This window comes from Balearica regulorum, chromosome 3 (genome assembly GCF_011004875.1).
Source record: "Balearica regulorum gibbericeps isolate bBalReg1 chromosome 3, bBalReg1.pri, whole genome shotgun sequence".
NCBI classification, from domain to species: domain Eukaryota; kingdom Metazoa; phylum Chordata; class Aves; order Gruiformes; family Gruidae; genus Balearica; species Balearica regulorum.
Window position 1 is genome coordinate 26400586 of NC_046186.1, and position 21434 is coordinate 26422019.

The 21434-nt window shown below is 44.2% G+C and overlaps 1 protein-coding gene across 1 annotated transcript; it reads right to left on the reverse strand.

Annotated features, from left to right (window-relative positions):
- Positions 1–642: 642 nt before the first annotated feature.
- GCM1 (glial cells missing transcription factor 1) lies at positions 643–21188 on the reverse strand. The gene is made up of 7 exons (XM_075750045.1): positions 20851–21188; positions 20684–20771; positions 9535–11524; positions 7472–7724; positions 6412–6524; positions 5286–5414; positions 643–1731 (listed from the first exon to the last, which is right to left on the reverse strand). Exons 3-7 carry the CDS (start codon positions 9634–9636, stop codon positions 1117–1119), a joined length of 1212 nt encoding a protein of 403 aa, XP_075606160.1. The 5' UTR covers positions 9637–11524; positions 20684–20771; positions 20851–21188; the 3' UTR covers positions 643–1116.
- Between the last annotated feature and the right edge of the window lie 246 nt (positions 21189–21434).

Sequence of the window (21434 nt, forward strand, 5' to 3'; positions counted from 1 at the left end):
GGACTTCGGGATACTGGTGGATGAAAAATTCAACATGAGAGGGCAACGTTCTCTTGCAGCCCAGAAAGCCAACTGTATCCTGGGCTGCATCAAAAGAAGTGTGACCAGCAGGTCGAGGGAGGTCATTGTACCCCTCTGCTCTACTCTCGTGGAGTACTCCACCACCTGGAGTACTGCATCCAGCTCTGGGGCCCCCGACATATGAAAGACATGGAGCTGTTGGAGCAAGTCCAGAGGAGGGCCATGCAGATGATCAGAGGGCTGGAGCACCTCTCCTGTGAAGACAGGCTGAGAGAGCTGGGGTTGTTCAGCCTGGAGAAGAGAAGGCTCCAGGGAGATCTCATAGCAGCCTTCCAGTACCTGAAGGGGTCTACAGGAAAGATGGAGAGGGACTGTTTATCAGGGAATGTAGTGACAGGACAAGGGGTAATGGCTTTAAACTGAAAGAGGGTAGATTTTGATTAGATATAAGGAAGAAGTTCTTTGCTGTGAGGGTGGTGAGTCCCTGGAACAGGTTGCCCAGAGAGGCTGTGGATGCCCCATGCGTGGCAGTGTTCAAGGCCAGGTTGGATGGGGCTTTGGGCAACCTGGTCTAGTGGAGGGTGTCCCTGCCCATGGCGGGGGGTCAGAACTGGATGATTTTTGAAGGCCCCCTCCAACCCAAACCATTCTGTGATGATTCTATACAATACATTCACAGGGCTCATGCAGTGGAGGGACTTAGATCACTGCCCAAAGAAGCTGGAAGAGTACGGAGGGTCGCAACACAACAGTGTGGTCCTTGAGGTCATCCATCTGCACCTTCCACAGTCCCACAGGCTTGAACAACTGAGTATCAAGGGGGATTGAAACGCTACCAAATCAGAATGGCAGCGAGGCAGTCTGTAAGAAGAGCCGATACCTTTTATTAGATCAATGAAATAATGTGCGAAAATATAACAGTTAAAAAAAAAAAAGAACAAAGATAAGTCTTCAGGCATGAAAGCCCCTCCTGAGACCTGCAAGAGGAGCTGAAGAGGGAATTGGTGTGGTACGACTTTCACATCTGTGTTGCAACAGTGATGGAGAATTAGGCCCATTGCCAGAGGAGTGGGGAGAGAGGACATTTAAACCCGGTCACCGTAACGGATACAGGTTAAAAAACATGTCCTCGTTGCAGTGGTTGAGACCAATACGGTGCCTTCTCTCACCTCCGTTGTCTTCGCTTCCCCTTGGAGGCACCGAGAGCTGGCGGTGGTGTTGTGCCCCGCTCACTGTGGGGCAGGGGCCTCCCTGAGGCACAGGGTATGGCGGTGGAGGGAGGCAGCTGCCGCTGTAGGCCAGCGGGGATTTCTCCTCACAGGATTCATCCCCCAAAGGGCCAGCGTTAGGCCTAAAGGGGTCATGGCCACCCTTTGTCATGGGCAGGATGTGCTGGGTGCCCAGCTGGGCACAGTGCTGGGGAAAAGGGGCTGCATGGGGTGGGTTGGCTGTGGGGACAGCAGGGTTGCTGCAAGGGCTCCCGGCACTGAGGGTCCTCCTGAGGGACGGGCTCCTGCTCCAGGTTGGTGCCTCTCTGGAGCCCCCGTCCTCCCCTGCTGCCCTTGGGTATGGTGGCCGCCCAGAGCAGCTGCCCAACATCGGCTCCTGGGAGCTTTTGCTTAAATGCGCCCCAAAATTAGCAGGTAGCATGTAAGCGTCCATCTTGGAAAGAAGCAAAGCCTCCCGCGTTGGCATTGCACCTGTCAGAGACTTGGGAAAGCAAGGCGTGGTTTAGTAAAACAAGGCGTAGTCTAGCAGGATGAAATAAAAACCGTCCTGCATGAGACCCTCACGAATGCATTCCATTAATACAGGTAACGAAGCAGGCACTGTAGCAGCGTACCCTCCTTGCAGGGTGGTGCCAGCGGGCTTTACAGGCAAACCAAACAGAGCTCCTAGATCACAAGCTGGCTCTGTTTTACCAGTTTTTGCCCAAACCCTGCTTTACACACTGAAAGAATTGTTAGACCTCACACTCACAGCCCTCGAGGCCTGCTGCCAGCATACGCTGAGGAAGCACCTGAAAATGAAGTTATGCTAATACACTTGATACCACAGAATTAATTTTTTTTCTATAGAGTTTGGAAAAGCTAAGTGTGTTTTTTATAAACTATTTTGAAGTGATCTTTTCATTGCAATAATATTATGCTTCAGCTTTTCAAGACTCTACTTCTATTTCTAACTGATAAATTTTCTTATCTTTACATTTTTTTACCCCACAAACAGAAATTTCATTCAGGGAGGGAGCAGCACACAAGAATTATTCTTCTGGATCTTTTTTCCTAGATATTTCAGAACTTCTTTAATTGCCCTAATTATTGGATTATAATTTTGCAAACTTTAATTCCTTTCAGAACAGTCATTCTGTGCTATCATTTCTGATGAGTACTTACAGGTCTGTCTTCTTTGTAATTCTGCTTTTGCATCCATTTAATTATAGTGATTCTGCTGACTGCCAGAGTAGCAAAGCTCCTTTCAGCTGTTCTCCTCTCACCATGAGAAGGAATTCCAACAACCTGATGTAGGACCCAGCCCACCTTCAGCTAAAGGCCTGCTGACACCACAGGGAAAACATCCTATGTATCACTTGCTCTATTTTGGGCTCATACATTTTTCTAAAGTTCTCCTCCCTGGTCTCCTGTGAGCACATTAAAATTGAATCTTTTCAGAAGACTTTTTGTGGATTCAGTGACACAGGTTCTGTGTGTCAAATCAGAGTCCTGAGTTAGTTGTATTGCAGCTGGTCTTGGCAGAACATGGATATGATGTGTTATTCCCAAGAAAAACCTGCCGGAGAGCCATGAACTGGAAAGCCAGCTGAGGGTAAACGGTATCAGTCTGACTAAACAGTCAGACCAGCTGAAAAACAGACTATACAATTAGTTATTCATGACATCTTTGGTCTGTTCCTACTCCCACAGAATTCGAAGTGAAAACACCAGGAAGATGTTGTAGGAAGGGAAAGACGAAGACATGTCTAGAGGGAACTTGACCTCAGTAAGACTAGTAGGTTCAGGTATAAAAGAAAAAAAGCCATGTGGCTCAGTAACTTTTCCTAGGTGAGGACTATTTTAGTGTTCATGGGGACAGAATTAAACCAGTGATATGAAAACCATTGTTTCTGTATTTGTTAGAGATTTACACAGTGGCTCAGCTGCTTTTTCTTACGCCCGTGTTCCCAGGCGCTTGTGTCAAGAGGCCACCACCAGCCCATCCTGTATTCTCTGACTGTCCCATCCCAAGTCAGTGTGTCTTCTTGAGATTCACTCCTGAGGTCTGGTTTTTAGTGTCCTCCTGAGTATTTTCAATAAAAATAGCTGCAGCTTCTAAATTCATATTCCATTCAAATGGGTTTAACTTCCTCTGTTGACTCTTTTAATCTACTTCTTGGGCTCCTGGATCCCCCTGCTTCCCCATGTTGTCCATTTAAGAATTCTGTCCCCACCCAGCCCAATTATCCCTTTTGTCTGAAGGGCCACTGATTAGTATCCCGAACCCCAGGCTGGGGAGAACACACCACCTCTAGCACAACAAAAGACAAACTGCATGTGAAGACCAGTGGTGTGCTGTTGTGTGTAACACAGCCTTTGCAAGGAAGGTCACTGGAGACAGCCTCACTGCTCTACCAGGTTGCCTCCATCAGGCAGTCCATGGGATCTCTATAGATGCTTTCACAAGTGTTTCCACACCCAGCAGAGCTGATGTTTTAATGTCAGTGCTTCTGTAAGTCCTCCAAAACACTCTTCTGCCTTCAAAGCCCTCCTGGAGACCTGGGGACCAAGTGGGGTGAACCAGGCAGGGGTGACGTACCTTCCCCTTATCAACTCTGGCGAAACCCAGGGAGGACAAGCAGAGGTGGAGGGTGCCTTTGCTTTTCTGCAGCACCTCTTCCATGTCAGTGGAGGATCTCGGGACACATGTCAATGTGGAGAAAACATGACCTCCTGCTGTCTCTGCAAGGGTGGGACAGTGCCTCCTGCACCTGAGGGTGCCCTCACAGCCCTTGAGGGTCTGCAGGTGGCCCAATCCTACTCAGGGTCAGCTGCCCTGCAGGAGAGCATCTCCCTCCCTGATGGGCATTAAGTCAGTGAGTAAAATGATCCAGGGGTGCTACTGAAGTAACTGGGTTTTCTTAAGTAAAGGTTGGGGGACTGGAGGAAGGAGGAATAAAGATTTCTGGATTTGCCTTGTTAATGACAAGTTTGTTTGGCCAAGATACCATATGCAGTATATATCAGGCATATCATACAGATAATGTTATATATTGTATTCTATAGTAAAATAGTGTATAGTGTGCATATATGTACACACCTACATGAATTTTCCTCCTGTTTTTCAAGTGTTCATTTGTTACAATTGTCTCATAGGGTGGTGCAATCAATACTATAAGTTAAATCCAATTAAAACCTTCTAATATTCTGCTTCAATGTAATTACTGATTAGACTAAAAATCTAATTACTTTATTCCCAGATTTCTTTGTAAATAATTTAATTTCTGGAGCAGCATGAACAAAGAATTCACAGGAAATTTTTCTAAAGGCAACTCTTGCATTTAAAAAAGGAAACAGCTGGAACTCTAAAGCTATGTCCATGCTGCTAAATAAAATGAGACCAAGGACTGTTGTTGATTACAGGGACCAAAAGGCATGTCCACACTACCTCCTGGCCTTGGGCGACCTCTGGACCTGAAGTGAAATGAAGCAAGGGCTGTGCTGCAGCCCAACAAGAGCTATTTTTCACAGCATCAGCTTGAGATTCTTATTGCTTGTGGCTTGTAGCATGACAGCATGTAGGAGCACAGGTTGCTTCCAAGCCAGCTGTGTACAGCGAAGGGACCCAAACCTGGTGCAACCTTGCCCAAAATCCTGCCAGGGAATGGTCCCTGGCACATGCTGCCCTCCTGACCCGTGCCAGGGCATTTTGTCTGTGAGCACGAGTTAGCACTGGCCAAATCCATGGCAGGGACCATGGGAATACTGATGTGAATGAGCCTGCCCTCTGCTTTGTTTATCAGTATAGATGTAATTCCCTGCTGCCACCAGGCCCACAGAGGCTCCAAATGGGAGTTGCTGGCAGTGGATGACAGTGCTGAGCAGAGCAGGATGTTAGGAAGGCCCTGCTCCTTCTTGGCCTGATCACAGGGAGGCAGAATGCAGAGATGTAAAGCCTGCTCCCACTCAGACCCAAAGCCCACATAGCTTCCACCATGCCTTGAACTATGGATTACTGATCCCACAATTTCATTGATCGATAATAAGAGTTACCTCAATCTCCCGGATTCTTTTTAATCTTGGAGAAGATGGAGAAAAAGCCATCTGTGCTTTTTGGATTGACCTTCTTGCTTCTGCTTCTAGTTTTGTTTCTGGACGTGGATGATCATGAGCTCCTTTGGACTTTAGAAAGGAATTATGATAAGTTAAAGTTAGAAACAATCTTGTTATTAATCTTAAGGGAGCAGAATTTGTAGCACAGGCCAGAAACACGCATATGGCCTGATTTAGTGCTTTGTATTTAGACTTATTTAATGTGCGCTCAAGTAACAAACATATCTCAGATGAAGTGTGATGGGGTAGAAATTCTCTGAAATCATAAAACCAGTGCACCACATTTATGTGCAGAAGAGACTCCACACTAGAGCCCCAGTTGAAGCCACAAAGTCTTCTGCAGCCTGGCTACAGTGTCCCTGCAGTCATTTCCATTCCTCTCACACTTTAGACATGTTTGTCACAACATTAATTTCCATTAGCTTCCATAGAGAATTAATTTTATTTAACCTGCACGTAAGTGAAAGACTGGAAAACAGGAGACAGTTCAGTGGTTCTGGCACTAAACTAGGACTACAGCTTCCAGACATAGTGCTCATTATTTAAAGATTTGCATACACTGTTTTCCAGATAAAAGTTACATATAATGCACAGATGGCATTTTCCATAGACAGTCTCTTGGGTACAACCATTTTCTGCTCTAAGATAGCCTCATGCTTACGCATGCTGCCTTGGAGAAGAGGTTGAGATAACGTGGCATTTCTGACTTTTTGAGGATTCATTGGTCCCTGTGTACCTGAGGAAAAGTGCTTCAAAATCAACAGGTTTTCATGGGACCCTAAATGAAAAATATAATACATTGTAAAATCATAGTAGCATAGACTAATCTAGTTTGGAAGGAACCTCTGGAGGTCTAGCTCAACTTCCTGCTCAGACAGGGCTATCTTCAGAGTTAGATCAGGTTGCTTAAGACCTTGCTCACTCATTGTGAAAATTTTTTTCCTTACAGTCATCTGACCTTGTCATATTCAATGACCCTTATTGGTTGGAACAAAAAAAATATCCTTAATCTTAAAAAACATTCTTTAAAATTAACTTTCATAATGTAAGGTAATCTTATACAAACCTGAAAAAATATGAATTGGCCTTCATGCCTCCAGAAGTTGGTAACTGGGTAACCACCATGGCCTCGGCAGGAAAGGAGCCGCAGGGGTCCATTGCAGTTTGGACAGCACTTCCCTGGAGCAAAGATGGTGGAAAATACTTTCTATACAACACCGATCAGATGAATCTTATGTGATACAATGGTTCATAGGTTGCGGATTGCCACTTCTGGTTTGGGGCTCAGAAACTGAGAAAAATTATGCAAAAAGCTTTCAAACGTAAGCAAAAATTAATATAAGCAAACTAATAATTGCCTTTATTCTGTTCTGTTATTCCATTATTAGATATAATTGGCAAAATTTATTTCTATTATAGCTTTATTATCCATTTATCATTTATTATCATGGCCAGTTTTAGCTGTTTTTAACTTGGCAGTGTCTGGAATGTCATATGTATTCTTGTCTGATTTTTCTAGAGGACATCATTCTGACCTCAGTTAGTGCTTGAGTAATACCTTTCTTTAGCCAAAATGTTCATCAGATCCAGAAATCAGTATGTGCTAACTTTTCTAGGCAATCAACAATTGTTTGGAATGGTCTTGTTAAAAATGTGCGTGCAACTCATGTTCTCTATTTGCGTTGTCTTGCTCCGGTGACATGACTATGAGGCCTATTTTCCAGTCATCATAGTTTATGAGCAATTTCTTTCCTGCAAGACTTGCCTCCTGAGTTACTCTTGGGCCCATGCAATAACGAAGTCACCACTCAGGTTAGCAGGAAACTGCCTGCACTGCACAGCTTTCTCAGTAGCCTCACTGATGGGTTTGAGAAGGCTGGGAATCAATCTCTAGCCATCAGAAATAGAGACTGGAAAAAAAAAAACCAAAACCAAAACCAAAACCAAACAAGAAAACAACTCCTCCCACTACAGTAAGATATGTAAAATCATTGTTCCAAAATCAAGAGTTGCATTTGAATATAAGGAATGGCAGCATAATCCAAAGGGTATCCTCTACTTTGATTTCTTTTATGTTGTGTTCACTTATGAATTGCCATATAATGAACAGCCACATTCATACTCACGCTGTTGTTTTTGCCTAGCTTTATCACAAATGGCTGGTCTTAGATAGATCTTCCTCCCATCCAAGGTCGAGCAGTCGTTGCCACAGACCACCACCCCAAGGCAGGACTTTTTTAAGATGCGAGAGTTGTGGTTGTTGGTATTTCTCATTGCCCAGCTGCTGTGGTGCCTCTGAGCATTTTTATCCTCTGAGCTATAGATATGTTTTACGTAGGAATCTGGCCATTCTTGAAACCAGTCTATCTGTCTTATATCCTGTGGAGAGACCAAAGCAAGCCACGTTTTAGGCTGGGGAAGAGAAGAGCTTGTGCAAGAGCCCAGCAGACCTGGTCCTCTGCTGGGTGTCCTCTAGCCTGGGTGACTCCAGCACCCTGGCAGGTGGTGCTGGTTGGCAGGAGGGAGCAGTGGAGAGAAGGCAGAAAACCCACAGCTCCCCGTGGCTTCCTGTGAACCCCAAAGCAGCAGGAAAGCCTGGCCAGGAGGTTGTTGTCACTCACCCATGGGTCCAGCTCAGTGTAGGACCTCCCTGGGAGAGGAAGGTGGGGTGCCTGACGTAAAATAGCAGATACTTTCCTTGCAGGCAGCAGTCACTGCCTGACTAACTGCTGTTAGCTTTCATGGCAGGGATCTTGCTTTTGCCTTTCAGGCTACTCACAGCAGTGTTACACTGAATCATTTGGCTTGATTTGGCTCTGCTTGCTGGAAAAAGGGCGAATGCTGAATCAGACTGAGACTATGCCCACATTTGTAGGTCTTTAGTTCTGGTCTTTGGTTCATTTTGGCTAACTGCCATGAAAGACTTCCACGGTGATTTTTCTGAAGTCCAAAACAAAGAAACCTGGCATCCTGGTCAGGTTTTATTTTCATTGCTATGAACTAAGCAAAAAAGAACCCCAAGGACAACACTGTAAGGAACAATAAAAATAAAACTCAATAGAAAAAAAAAAACAAAACCCAAACAAAGAACCAAACACACATCACCTCAGTGGGTACAGTCAACACAGTAAAATGCAGTAAGCTGTAAAGCACCTACCATACCTGCTGATGGTTTTGAGGGAAAAGGTCTTGTGGGCGTACAAAAACTTAATAGGAATTTCATTGAAATTGCTGATCCCAGCCACTGAGAGCCATTACAGCAGCCAGAACATCGACTGAGAAGACAAAAACTCCTGTGCTCCCCCAGGAGCCATCGGATAATGCAGGGAAGGGTGTGGAGGAAGCCTCCAGGCTGAAATGCAGGTGAAGGTGACCTTGGGGTGGAGGGCAGGGAAGGAGACAGCCTGGGACATGAAGACTTTGGGTGAACAGCAGCAGCATAGTAGGGAAGAGACTGGGATCAGATCAGAAGACAGGGCTGGGAGGTGAAAGGCAGAGCTGGACACTGAAGGACCGCAGCAGGAGGAATCTGGCACAAATATGGTGAGGCAAGGGACAAGGAGATGATGTTGGCGTGCAGGGTGCTGTGGGCTTTTGGTGGAGAGCATGGTTGAAATTTTTAGATAAGAGGACTAGAAAATGACTGAGAGAAGGAAAGATCACTATTCTGCCTCTCAACAAATCTCTGCAAACTTTTTCTCAGCAAGCTTTTCCTAGATGCTCATGAAAGGAGTGTTGCCTCCATACCAAAAGCCATCCTCCCTGCCTGGAGCCTGATCTGCAGCGAGGCTGAGCACCCAGAGTTGCAGGGCAGCCGTGGGTGCTGTGCTCACTTCTCATAAAGCACTACTCAGGGCAAAAGGCAAGTCCTGGACATCTCTAATTGAGCACCCTCAGCAGGAGATATTCTTTTCCCCCTGTTTTCTCTGCACCTCATCCACCAGTGGACTAGAAAGGCAACATATCTGCAGCGTTGCTAGCAGCAGCTCTTTCAATAATACATTTAAGGAAAAACACATGGGAACTTCAGTATTTGCTCAATATTTTCTAGCTTTTCAGTAAAACACTGTCTCATACTTTGAGGTGGCAAAGAGAATATAGGCAATGAGGCATAGAAGACTGAGAAAGCATTTAAGATCAGTGGTGAAGTGGTCAGAACTGGATAAATTTCTAAGACACAGACACATACCTGGGGAAGTTTGATGTCATTGATATCCCAACTTGTCATTTCTCCACGTTGGGAAGCAGAGTCCTCCTGCTCCATAACAACATCATCTGCACCTTTCAGCATTTTTGAATTTCTTCCCAAAGTTAGCGAGAAAGTTTCTCCTGGCTGCTTTTGAAGTTGACTGGCTGTCAGCACTCTCAAGCAGTTTACAACCAGGAAGCTGTTTCCTGAAGCTAAATGATAGAGAGGCTGCTCATTAAAGATAAAAATCAGTGTTCTTCTGCCAGAAAAACTTGTTCCATTAAAAGTTTTGCAAGCCAGCAATGCAGTGGAAAATATAGCTTAGAGATAGCCTGTGATGTTACAGAGGCATTGTTAACAGCGAGCAAATCGTGCCTTTGTCTTCTCTTCTATTTTGCTCGGTCTCCTCTCATACCAAGTTTATAGTCATGTAACTTTGCTTGCAGGTTCTTTGTACATCTGATCTGACTCTAGCTCAATATTTCCAGAGCCAAACTGATTGAACAGCTCAGCAGCTGCTAAAGGCTCTTTGAGTCGCTGCTTACCCATTAGATATTTCACGTGCTGCACATGACAAAGGTGAGCAACAAGAGGGGACTGCTGCATCATTTCAGATGAAACAGCACTCAACCATTTCAAATGTTGTTGTGATCTTTGACAGCTTACCAGTTGCATGAGAGAAGTGTAGAAAAGGAGGTTGGGCTACCTGCATTTTCCTATCTCAGCAGCAGATTGAAGTAAAAAACCCCATCTAGTTATGTTTGTTAAAACCAACAGTTTTTGCCTGAAATCTTGTAAAGCAGGCTGTTGCCCTACCCCAAATTTCAGTACCAGACAAGATTAACATCGTATCCTCAGGGATCCCATGCATGAAAAAGTTTTGGGCTTTGTTTTGTTTGGCAAGGAGAGAAAAGGCAAATCAGAAAATGAACAGGTCCGTTTTCTCTTTCTGGAAACTGGGAAAGCTTCAATGGTTTCAGGAAGGTCACTGTAATTTATGCCAATTAAGGATTTGTTAAAGATTAATGAGTACCAGGAGAAGTAAAATCTAGTTGATGCAATTCTATTTCATAGACTTTATTAAGCATAATTTTTTTTTTTTTTTTCTGGCTCTGCATATGCCTGGCCCTTGGAAAGTGACTTAGCCTTCATGTCCTTAGTTTACCCATTTATAAAATACCTGTGATCTTAATTTCTCATGTTATATTTTCACCTCAAAAGCAAGAGTTTGCAGATATTTGCAGAGCACTTGAGACATTTGGCTGTATGGTGCTCTGGCAGGGTAGTCAGAGCCCCACTGCCCCACTCTGTGGCTCAGGCTGTGGCGGTGAGGGAGAAAAAAGTCTATGGCAGAGTATGCCCCATGGAAAAAGACCACACAGAAGGATGCTTGGTAGGGCACCCACAGAAGGATGCACTGGCCAGTGCACTCAGGAATTTGAACTGAGGCTGGTTCTTGGAGGGCAACTAACCCATCACAGGTTCAAATAAGATGTTAGACCAGAGGAGAGGGGAACACCACTGCTCAGAAAGACAAGTAGCTGTAAGAAACACCAGGTCTTCATATATTTTCATATTGCGCTACAATTAAGATGGAGATAGCAAAGTCAAGGCAAGCTGGCTCCTCTCCTCTCCTCCCCTCTCCTCTTTTTCCTTCCCTTCAGCAGAAAAAACTTTTCTGCTCCTCTTAGAAAAAAAGTGAAAATTTCGATGTCAACACTGAATTGTTTTGATTTGGAAAAATACAAGTAAGAAAAATTGGAATTATTATTATATTAAGAAGGAACGATGTAAGTAGCACCTCTGTTTGGCACTGGAATATGGTGCAATTCATTGTGCTTAAAAAACAGTGAAAGTAATCTAGTTCTCCTGCCCTTTGATCTGTTTTTGTTTTCTTTTTCCTTGTAAATGTTCATTGATACAGAAGGTAAACAGCAGGGTGTAGCAAGGTTCTGGTTTTGGTCCAATGTTTAATGTATCTACTGATGATCTGGAAGTGAAGAAAACAGGGAGAAAAAAATGCACAGATTACAAAAATGTATTTGAATTAATCCTTTAGAAGAATTTACTCATATTTCACCCTGACAAAATAATTCACGTTTGAAGGGTAATATTTAAAGTATTTATTTATTTATCTTACAGAACTGCTCTCAATTAACTCATGGACATGACTGAGGGATCCGTATGGGCAGTTCCACAAACACAAGGTGTCAGACAAAAAGTGACCAGGCTGTTGGAATACAGAAAGACTGCGGTGAAGAGCCATACACTAAACTATGGTATTACCAATTCACAGACCATTACTGATTTTTCACTTATGATACTGTGCAAAAAGACCAGTCATTCCCAGAAAGAGAAAAGACTCAGGGCATAGGAAATCCATAAAAGCTGGGATTATTCCAGAAGAGACATATAAGCAAGGGCACTATAAAAATGACTTAAAATACAGAAGGGTGTAGAGGGAGCAGGGGGTGCTTCTCATTTAACCGCCTGAGAGCCCAGGGGCACAGCGTGAAAACAACTGGCAAATTCAAAAATGAGGCAAAGAAATGCATTTTTCATTCACTATATAATTAGTATCAGTTTGCCTAATGAAAGCTATTTCCTCTCCCTCCAAGCCTTGCCCCACTTATTTCCTTATTTCTTATTTCTTTTACTACTAGTATTGCTGTAGTAGGTCATGAAGATTAAACACTAGGCAAGACTGAATAAGATCAAAAACATAGGAAAGAAATAATATTTGAAGATCTGCTATTTAATACTTATATCTATGTAACATCTGAAATATTTTATAATACCTTTAGAAAGAGATATTAAGCCTCATATTTTATGAGTTATGGAAATTTTTAACTGGCAAGATTAGGAAGATTTCTTCTAGTTTCCTCAGAAGTACTCAGTGTTGACCACTTAGGAAAAGGATTATGAATTTTTAAAAGAGATTATATATATTACATGTAATTTACATGAGCCTACAGGTTAAATTAATTCAATATAATCTGCAAGTTCTTATTTGCAAGGACAGTCTTGCAGGCCATAACCACAGACAGACATCAGGAGTTCTTCAGCAGTCGTCTATGACAAGAGATCAAGGACTGGAAAAAGCCCTGGGGCCCTAAAAAGCTTCTTGCATTCAGGCTGACACTCTGGAGAGGGCTGTGCAACCCTGCCGAGCGGCACCTGGGGAAAGCAGCTCTCGCTGCGGTTGTCCACCACTGTCTTTGGCTGCCAGGCTCTGCTGAAGGACAGTAGCTGGCAGCAGGAACACATGGATGTAGGCTATTAGAGAGCGGTCACCAGATCACTCTCCTTCCTTGTATTGTTTTACCTCCATATGAAGAAGCTGCTTTTGTCAGTGCTCCCATCAGTCTTCCTTTTTCTCTCTTAGATGTCATCTTTCAGCGATGACAACCTTTAAATGATCTCAGGTGCAGTCGGTGGTGCTCAGACACACGGGCTGGGTTGCCTGTCCTGCCAACAGCATGTGTTTCACTGTCTTCCATGGATGCCTTTGTGCCTTGCCTTCAAGTGCGTGATTTTCCCTGACACTGAGAGGTTCTCCCTGCTGATGGGAGCTCTCCTGCCTCTCCTTCACTGCAGGCATTGGCCTTTGCATGCCTTTTGTCCTTCTTTGGTCCCCCCTTTTATTACTGCAGAGTTTCATGGTGTTACACCATGGGAACCAAGGAACATGCAAGTTTGGATGACAACTCTAGTATACCAAGGTGCTACTGACACTCCTTGTGGAATATTTCTCTCGATTGGCCTGACAAATTTTTTTCTTTTTTTTCAAATACATTCCACAGACTTAAAAATAACAATTTTGTCTTCCATTTCAGCCTTGCTATTTGATCAATTGTGGCAGCAGGGTGAAGTAATATGACTAAACTCCCAGACACAGAGCATAAACTCACTACAAATAGACCTGTCATTTGTAATGAGAAGACAGTTTTGGCCTGTGCAAAAGTGCTCTGGGGATGCTGCTCATTTTCTGGAGACAAGCTTTTGTTCCCAGATGGCCCTGATGTATCCTCAAGTTGGCTGCTTCTATCTTCAACATCATTTGAAATGCTTATGCTGTCTTCACCATTTAGTATCCAAAAGTGAAAGCTTCTCCTCTGTGGTCTGGCTCTTTTAAAGAAAGATGGATGTATTTTGAGATGGAAGTATTTTTAAATACTTGGTTGGTTTTGTTTTTCTTTTGTTTCTCTTTAGTTCTTTTCTTGAAGCTGAGTTTGCGTGGCCAAGTTTTGGTAGCAGGGGGGCTACAGGGGGTGGCTTCTGCGAGAAGCTGCTAGAAGCTTCCCCCATGTTTGATGGGGCCAATGCCAGCTGGCTCCAAGATGGACTCGCCGCTGGCCAAGGCTGAGCCCATCAGCAACAGTGGTAGCGTCTCTGGGATAACATAGTTAAGAAGGGAAAAAAACTAGGAGAAGTTTTTTTGCATCCGGAGAGAGGAGTGACAAGATGTGAGAGGAACAACTCTGCAGACACCAAGGTCAGTGAAGAAGGAGGGGGATGACGTGCTCCAGGCACTGGAGCAGAGATCCCCCTGCAGCCTGTGGAAAAGACCATGATGAGGCAGGCTGTCCCCCTGCAGCCCATGGAGGTCCATGGTGGAGCAGATATCCACCTGCACCAATGGAGGAAGGATGAGGAGGTGTAGCGATTCCACCTGCAGCCCATGGAGGACCCCACGCTGGAGCAGGTGGAGACACCTGAAGGAGGCTGTGACCCTGTGGAAATCCCACGCTGGAGCAAGCTCCTGGCAGGACCTGTGGCCCCGTGGAGAGAGGAGCCCACGCCAGAGCAGGTTTGCTGACAGGACTTGTGACCTTGTGGGGGACCCAGACTGGAGCAGTCTGTTCCTGAAGGTCTGCACCCCATGGGAGAAACCCACGCTGGAGAAGTTCATGAAGACCTGCAGCCCGTGGGAAGGACTCACGTCGGAGAAGTTGGTGGAGGACTGTCTCCCGTGGGAGGGACCCCAGGCTGGAGCAGGGGAAGAGTGTGAGGAGTCCTCCCCCTGAGGAGGAAGGAGTGGCAGAGACAACGTGTGATGAACTGACCATAACCCCCATTCCCTGTCCCCCTGTGCCGCTGGTGGGGAGGAGGGAGAGAAATTGGGAGTGAAGTTGAGCCCAGGAAGAAGGGGGGGGGGGGGGGGAAGGTGTTTTAAGACTTTTTTTTTTTTTTCTCATTACTCTGATTTGATTGGTAATAAATTTAATTTTCCCCAGGTTGAGTTTGTTTTGCCCGTGACCGTAATTGGTGAGTGATCTCTCCCTGCCCTTATCTCACCCCATGAATTTTTCATTATATTTTCTCTCCCCTGTCCAGCTGAGGAGGGCAGTGATAGAGCAACTTTGGTGGGCACCTGGCCCTCAGCCAGGGTCAACCCACCACACTGGTCTTGTTAATGCCCTTGATATCAGAACCAACTGATGATCTCATAGTTTTGATCAGTTACCATATTTCTGAATTTCAGACTGCTCTGGATAAGAAGTCAGTTGTAGGTAGTGTAGTTCTTCTAGCTTTGCTGCTCCGGTCACATTCATTGAACACTTTTTAATTTTTTTTTATTTAAAAGTTTCATTTCCTACCCCTGCCCACACATCCACAATGACATATTCTGCAGGGTTCTCTGATGGCCACATCATATAAGACTGACACGTCTACACCATAGATTATAAACCAGACAGATTAGCCCGGAATTCACCTCAGAGCTCAAACACTGATGAATGTCTTGGACTCTTTTTTTGTCAGACTACAAATATGTAGTTTGCATCACTTTTGCCCTCATGGGTCACTACTCAGTACAGACTCTCAGGGTGGCTTTGTCAGACCGCTTGGGAGGTACTGCTTGTTGTTTGCCTGTACTGCACAGAACAGAGATGAACACGCAGACCATTGTAGAACCTTACTAAGGGGATACTAAAATCCTGCTGATGGGATGCTAATTTCTTGAACTGCTCTAACTCAACAGCTTGCAATCATCTCAGTTTTTCCTCTGTGTCATTTGAATGATACCTCAGTCAGCTGCAATATTCTTATTTTTCATTTTCTATTTACTTCCCTGGCTGTTTCCAGCAGATAGATGTAGTTGTGGGCATGATTTGCCAGAGCTTCTGCCACACGAGCTTCATGTCCACACACTTATATCACACATAGCAAATATTTCTGCCAGGCCTCTCAGTCCCTCTTGAGGAAATTGATATTCATCCACTTGTGGATTAGCTCCCAAGCAGTGTTCTCAGTTGAAAGCCTGGTAGTTATACGACTTACTATTGAACAGAATAATAGTTCTATTAAGACTTTTTTTTTTTTTTTTTTTTTTTTTTTTTAACCCAGGACATTGTTTTAGCATCAAATGCTAGGAATATATCTTTTTCTGCCATGTGAAGAGCATAGCTCCAACTGAAAGGTTTGGGAACTGAGCTCTTTTTAATCATCATTGGGATGTTTGAGTGTATGCAAATAGATGTTTCACTTTATTTCACTATAGCTGTGGGCTCTAATGCTTTGGCAGGGAAGTCTAGCTTTCTACTCACTTGATTGATCTCTTCAATTTTTTCTCTTAACATATCAGACACTTCAAAGCATGTGATGTTCTAGACATCCTATTTACTTCCTGGGGTAAAATTCATGGCAGCTATTCCACAGATGCAAAACCATCATGGTAATATCAAAGCAGCATTAATATTGGGATGCTGTGGTGGACTCAGGTCTGGATAAAATTTTGGTTTAACTTGTGCACCTTGATGACTATATAAACTATCTTTCCTGTTTTTTTTCAATAAGATCATAAATTCACATGCTTTAGCTGAAATCACTGGCTTCTATAGATTGTCTAAAATTTTAGTTGGAATGCTTTTTGTGAGTTTCATACTTAAAAATTACAATATCTTAGTGGCAGTATTATAATGTAATATAAAAATGACTGTATTTTATAGTCATTCTGCTTTCTTATTTTGCTAGTTTTCAAAGCCTGGTGCATTCATTCATGTTGTCTCTTGATCTGACATTCAATTTCTCATCTTGCCTTTGCATCTGGTGCAAATACACTTAATTTTGTTGTTCTGCCTGGCATGAACATCACATGCGTGCAAAAATCTCATCTCATGGATTGACACTTGCTTACTGATTGTGGTGCTTTTCTCTTCCTTGCAGTTCTGTAATTTTCCCTTTTGTGATTTAAAGAATGTCTAATTGCTAAATGAGTTGTCTTTCATGTCCATCTGCTTCAGAACAGGAATTTGGTATGTCGCTATGATTATTGTTTTCCTTGTTCCCCCTCTGTTATTGCAATAAGCATTCTAATTTTCATGTTGTAGGAACTGACTTATTTCTGACAGCTCTGACAGTGCGCTCTGCTTTTCTCCAGGGTCAGGTGAAGTATCATATCTACTGAATCCATTGTCAGCTGCACGTAATTCCAAAGTAAATTCCTATCAGTTAATCATGCCCTAACTTCAGAACAGCCACTGTTTCTGGTATAATCAGCTGCTATGGTGATCCCGTATGCACACCGCGTTCCCCTCTTTGCAGACTACACCATCTCACAGCCTCAAGCGGTTGCTTGCTTTGCAACAGGGCATAGCTCACTTTATGCTGAGAACGCATAGCTACTATTCCAATTGGGCTGGGCTCAGTAGCCAATGAATCGGTGGAAATTATAACAGTGACACAAGATTAGGTCTTTTTCAGTTTTTGGAGTGCCAGATCACACTTGATTATCTATTTGATTCCAGGTCCTATCTCTTTTGCTCTTAGGAGAGAGGAATCCCAGCTATAAGCCCAGGCTTGGCAGTCTGGTGTAGCCTCCCGAGATGGTTTCTGTCACCCCTTGGAATCCTTCAGCTCCCTCCATGCCATTGGCCTCATCTGACACAACCCAACGAAAGCTGCTCCAATATCCTCTATTCAAACATTTTCTCCTTGGCCTTCATAGCAGTCCCCAGCATCTACTTCTGTAGGTCCCCAGCAAAACTCAGTGAAGGTCAGCTGCACTTCTGCCTTATGGGAACTGGAAACAAGCCAAACCCAGAGAGGTATGTCCACCCACATGGGCAGTCCCTACCTGTACTGATGAGGTGGTAATTATTGCCTCTTTTTTGTCAAAATTATGACCAACATGTTCTTTTCTCATTCGCTGTCCATCTATCACATTAATGCATTTCTAAGCTTATCTCTTCTCAAGACTGGCTTGAAAATAAAATCTACCTTCTTACGCGTTTTGCCTGTCCTTGCTATTATGTATCTCACACAGGTGCAGGGTACACAACTGAGTTTCTCAGGCTTCTCAGCTGATGTCTGACACCCGCAATATCCCCATGGGCAGGAGGACACCCACACGTTTGCTTTCCTCTACAAAATGCCTGTGCACCCTCCCTGTGTTTTCTCCTGGCCCTTCCTGGTCCTACCTGTGGTATCCACTTTTCAGACTTTGCTTCACTGACAATGTGGATTCATGTTAGGACACCTGTAACTCCAATAAAATAATCCAATGGTGCAAGACAACACCTTGTTCTCTAAAAATCCAGTAGACTCTACTGCAGCTAAAGCCCTCACATGCTAACAGATGAATTTCCAAAAATGATGACAGCAGCATTGTTCCTCATGACACAACTCTTGGCCCTCTTTCTTTCTCCACTCACGCTCACCTATCCCCCAGCTAACTGGAGAGGGCACAATACAGTATCTACAATACCTACAGCTTTTCCAAATTGTTTCTCCTTATAGAATAATAGGCAGCGAAACTAGTAGCCCAGGATGCCTGGTTTGTTCTTTAGCTCTGAGGCTGACCTCCCCTATTTGGCCTTGACTGAGTCATGTTTGCAGAATGACTGACTACCTTGTCAAGCACTCACGCAACCTGAAGCCCAGGCTCCCTGAAAGCTGAGTATGTCTCCATAAACCAATGTAGTTGGTTAGGTACTGGAAGCTGTACAACTGCATTACCAGGTTGCCCTGCCGAGGTTACTTAGCTCTGCTGGCTGTAGTTTTTCTGTCTTGCGCTACATGGTGACACAGAGAATTTCCTTCTGCCTTTCCGCTCACTTTGATGGATGTCAGACCAGCCTTGCTATAAAAGTCTGTCCACGCAAGTGGCATGGTATTGCAGGCTGTTTTGCATCTGCTTCAAACAAGCCACTGCCCTTTCAGAAGGTGGATCCCACGTTTGAAACTAAATACAGTACAGTTTTCATCATATCTAATAACATGGTGCAGCAATTTTCTGGTAATCTGATGACACACTCCAGTGATTGCCTACATATCTGCTATCACGCTGCAGCACAAACTGCAGCGGGAGTTTAACAAGTATCACTGGGTTTCCTTGCACTTCGTGCTCTTATCAGTATAGAAGGACAAGCCTGTCTTTCGTTTTCTCTGTGTTTCACTTGTCCATTTGTCCTTCATGAAGATGATTCCCAACAATTTATTCTGCACAGGCTGTTACTGAACTAAAGCCTTCGGACTTGCAGCTGTGATCACAGGAGGGAGGGCACCGTGGAGCATGGTCCTGGCCCCACAGATCTAGGGACGTTGCTGCTGGCATTGACACGGAAAAGCGGAAAAGCAGAGACCAAGGACAAAAGGTACGGCACGGCGTGCATTCAACAAACACGAGTTGTCACTGACTGTCCTGAAACCCCAGACCTTGGCACCGGTTCCCCTCTGTGGGGCCACCAGGAGCAGGAAGACAACAAATGAGGAGCAGCAGCAGACAGGGAACCTGGGTGTTTGGGCAGAAGCTTGCAGGGACACCCACAGCCTGTGTTCAGCTGTAACTCCTCCTGACTACCTGGTGTCGTTTATACATCTTAACCTTATGGAAACAATGTACCTGTGGTGCTGTGCAGCTCACTCCAAAGCACTGAGACCAACATAATTTTACTGATGCTTTCTGAATTACCTTTCTTCTAGCTGCATTTTAGCTAGTTGCTTCTTTGGGGGTAGTCTAATTTTACAGCACAAACACCTTTTTTATTATTGTTGATACACAAGTGAAAATTGCTTTTAGCAATTCCCCTTCCCGAATAACTTCAAGGCTGCTAAGCAGAAGTTCTTGCAAAATGAGAAAGTCAGGATGTTCTTGTCTGTTCCTGCCACAGTAAGTGCATGACTCCAATTCACCTTGACAAAGGAGGCAAATTGATCTGGAAAGCTCCATACGAGGAATTACGTCTTCAGGAGTGCTGCTAAAATAGTGGGTTCTAGTCCCTCTACCTGGCAGCAGTTTTCAGATCTTCTTCGAAAGCATGCTGCACACACCCTGGTTAGACACAAATTCCCACCACCCTCTCCTCACCCGGTGAGCCCTCTCTCCTTTTCACATGGATTGGCTTCACTTTTGTCTTCTGGCTTTGCAAGTGATGATCTCCATTCTTAGCTGCTGTTCATCCACTTCATTTTGCTGATCCTCCTCCTCATTTAATATGTAAAATACTTTAAATATCTAAGTTTTAAAGAGGTACAAGCAAGACATGCTCTTATAAATTCCCTTGCATGTAAAGATGATGTTTTCTAATCTTGCTGCTACTGTGCATATTTGGGGCACAAAAGATTTCTAATACTTAATTTCTCTTGAGGCAGTCAGATCACTGAAAAGAACCTCTAGAAGTTTTTGTACAGAAAAACGAAGAAAAGCAACATCAAGAAAAGGGGCAATACTGTCTACTGGCACTAAGACCTGGTCCTGCAATTTTTCTGACGGACATGTAGAAAGTGCTGATTGAGATTGGGTATCAGGCCTTTAGCGAGTAACCATCCCAGAGGTGGAGACTGCTGCTGTCAGGCAACAGCTGAGCTCACTAAGGCTTTTTTTTTTAAGCCATAAACCTCACTTATTTATATATAAAGGACTTATGCAAAGGGAGTTTTCAGCCATAACTATAGCAACCACTACAACATTTATTAGTCACATAACAGTGAAAAAAAAGCAGAAACATTAAACTACTTGGAATACAAAATTTAAGTGGTTACTCATTCAGGGAAAGCTGCCTCTTTCACTCCCATTCAGCAAACTCTTCAAAAGGAAAAGAAAAAAAAGGTTGAATCAGTCATCTAATTCAGAACAAACAACTTGAGGAAAATAATCAAATAAATGGCTGGATTTGGGATAAACATCTACTGTTAAGATCATACCTACCATGTCATGCAATGAAGAGGGAAAAGAGAGGACGAAAGAGCTTTGCACAATATGCCCTTACACATTGCTCTGGTCCAATTTTGACAACCTACACAGTGAGTTCACAAGGTAAAATGGCTTCCAACCACCTTTGAAACCTTTCTTGGCTAAAAAGGCCTGGTAAGCACCTTCGGTTAAAATGCTGTGGGGCAATCAGCTGCTGGTTTCAGTTTTCTTGCTTCCCTTTCTTCCTTGATACTGGCTCTTTGTTAGTATGCAAACCGGAGCTTTGCTGAAGTCTACAGTCAGGAGCAGACTTGGCCTGACTTCAGGATCTTGAGAAATCAGCAGTTTCCACAGAGGTGGCACAGAGAGCCCCGCAGTGCTGCAGATGCTCCAGCATGACTTCAGGAATTGCCATGGGAGGGCAAACTCCCACGTGAATCAGGTGGGAACTGGAAGCAGCAATTCCAAAGCACAGGTTTGAAAGAGATGTTTATAAGGTGCTCAAGTTGTTCTGGGGGCAGACATTATCTGTTTGTTCTGGGCATTACTAGCTCCTGTTTCATGTGGTGTCACAGAATCACAGAATGGCAGGGGTTGGAAGGGACCTCTGGAGATCATCTAGCCCTACCCCCCTGCTAAAGCAGGATCACCTAGAGCAGGTTGCACAAGATCGCATCCAGGTGGGTTTTGAATATCTCCAGAGAAGGAGACTCCACAACCTCTCTGGGCAGCCTGTTGCATTGCTCAGTCACCCTCAGAGTAAAGA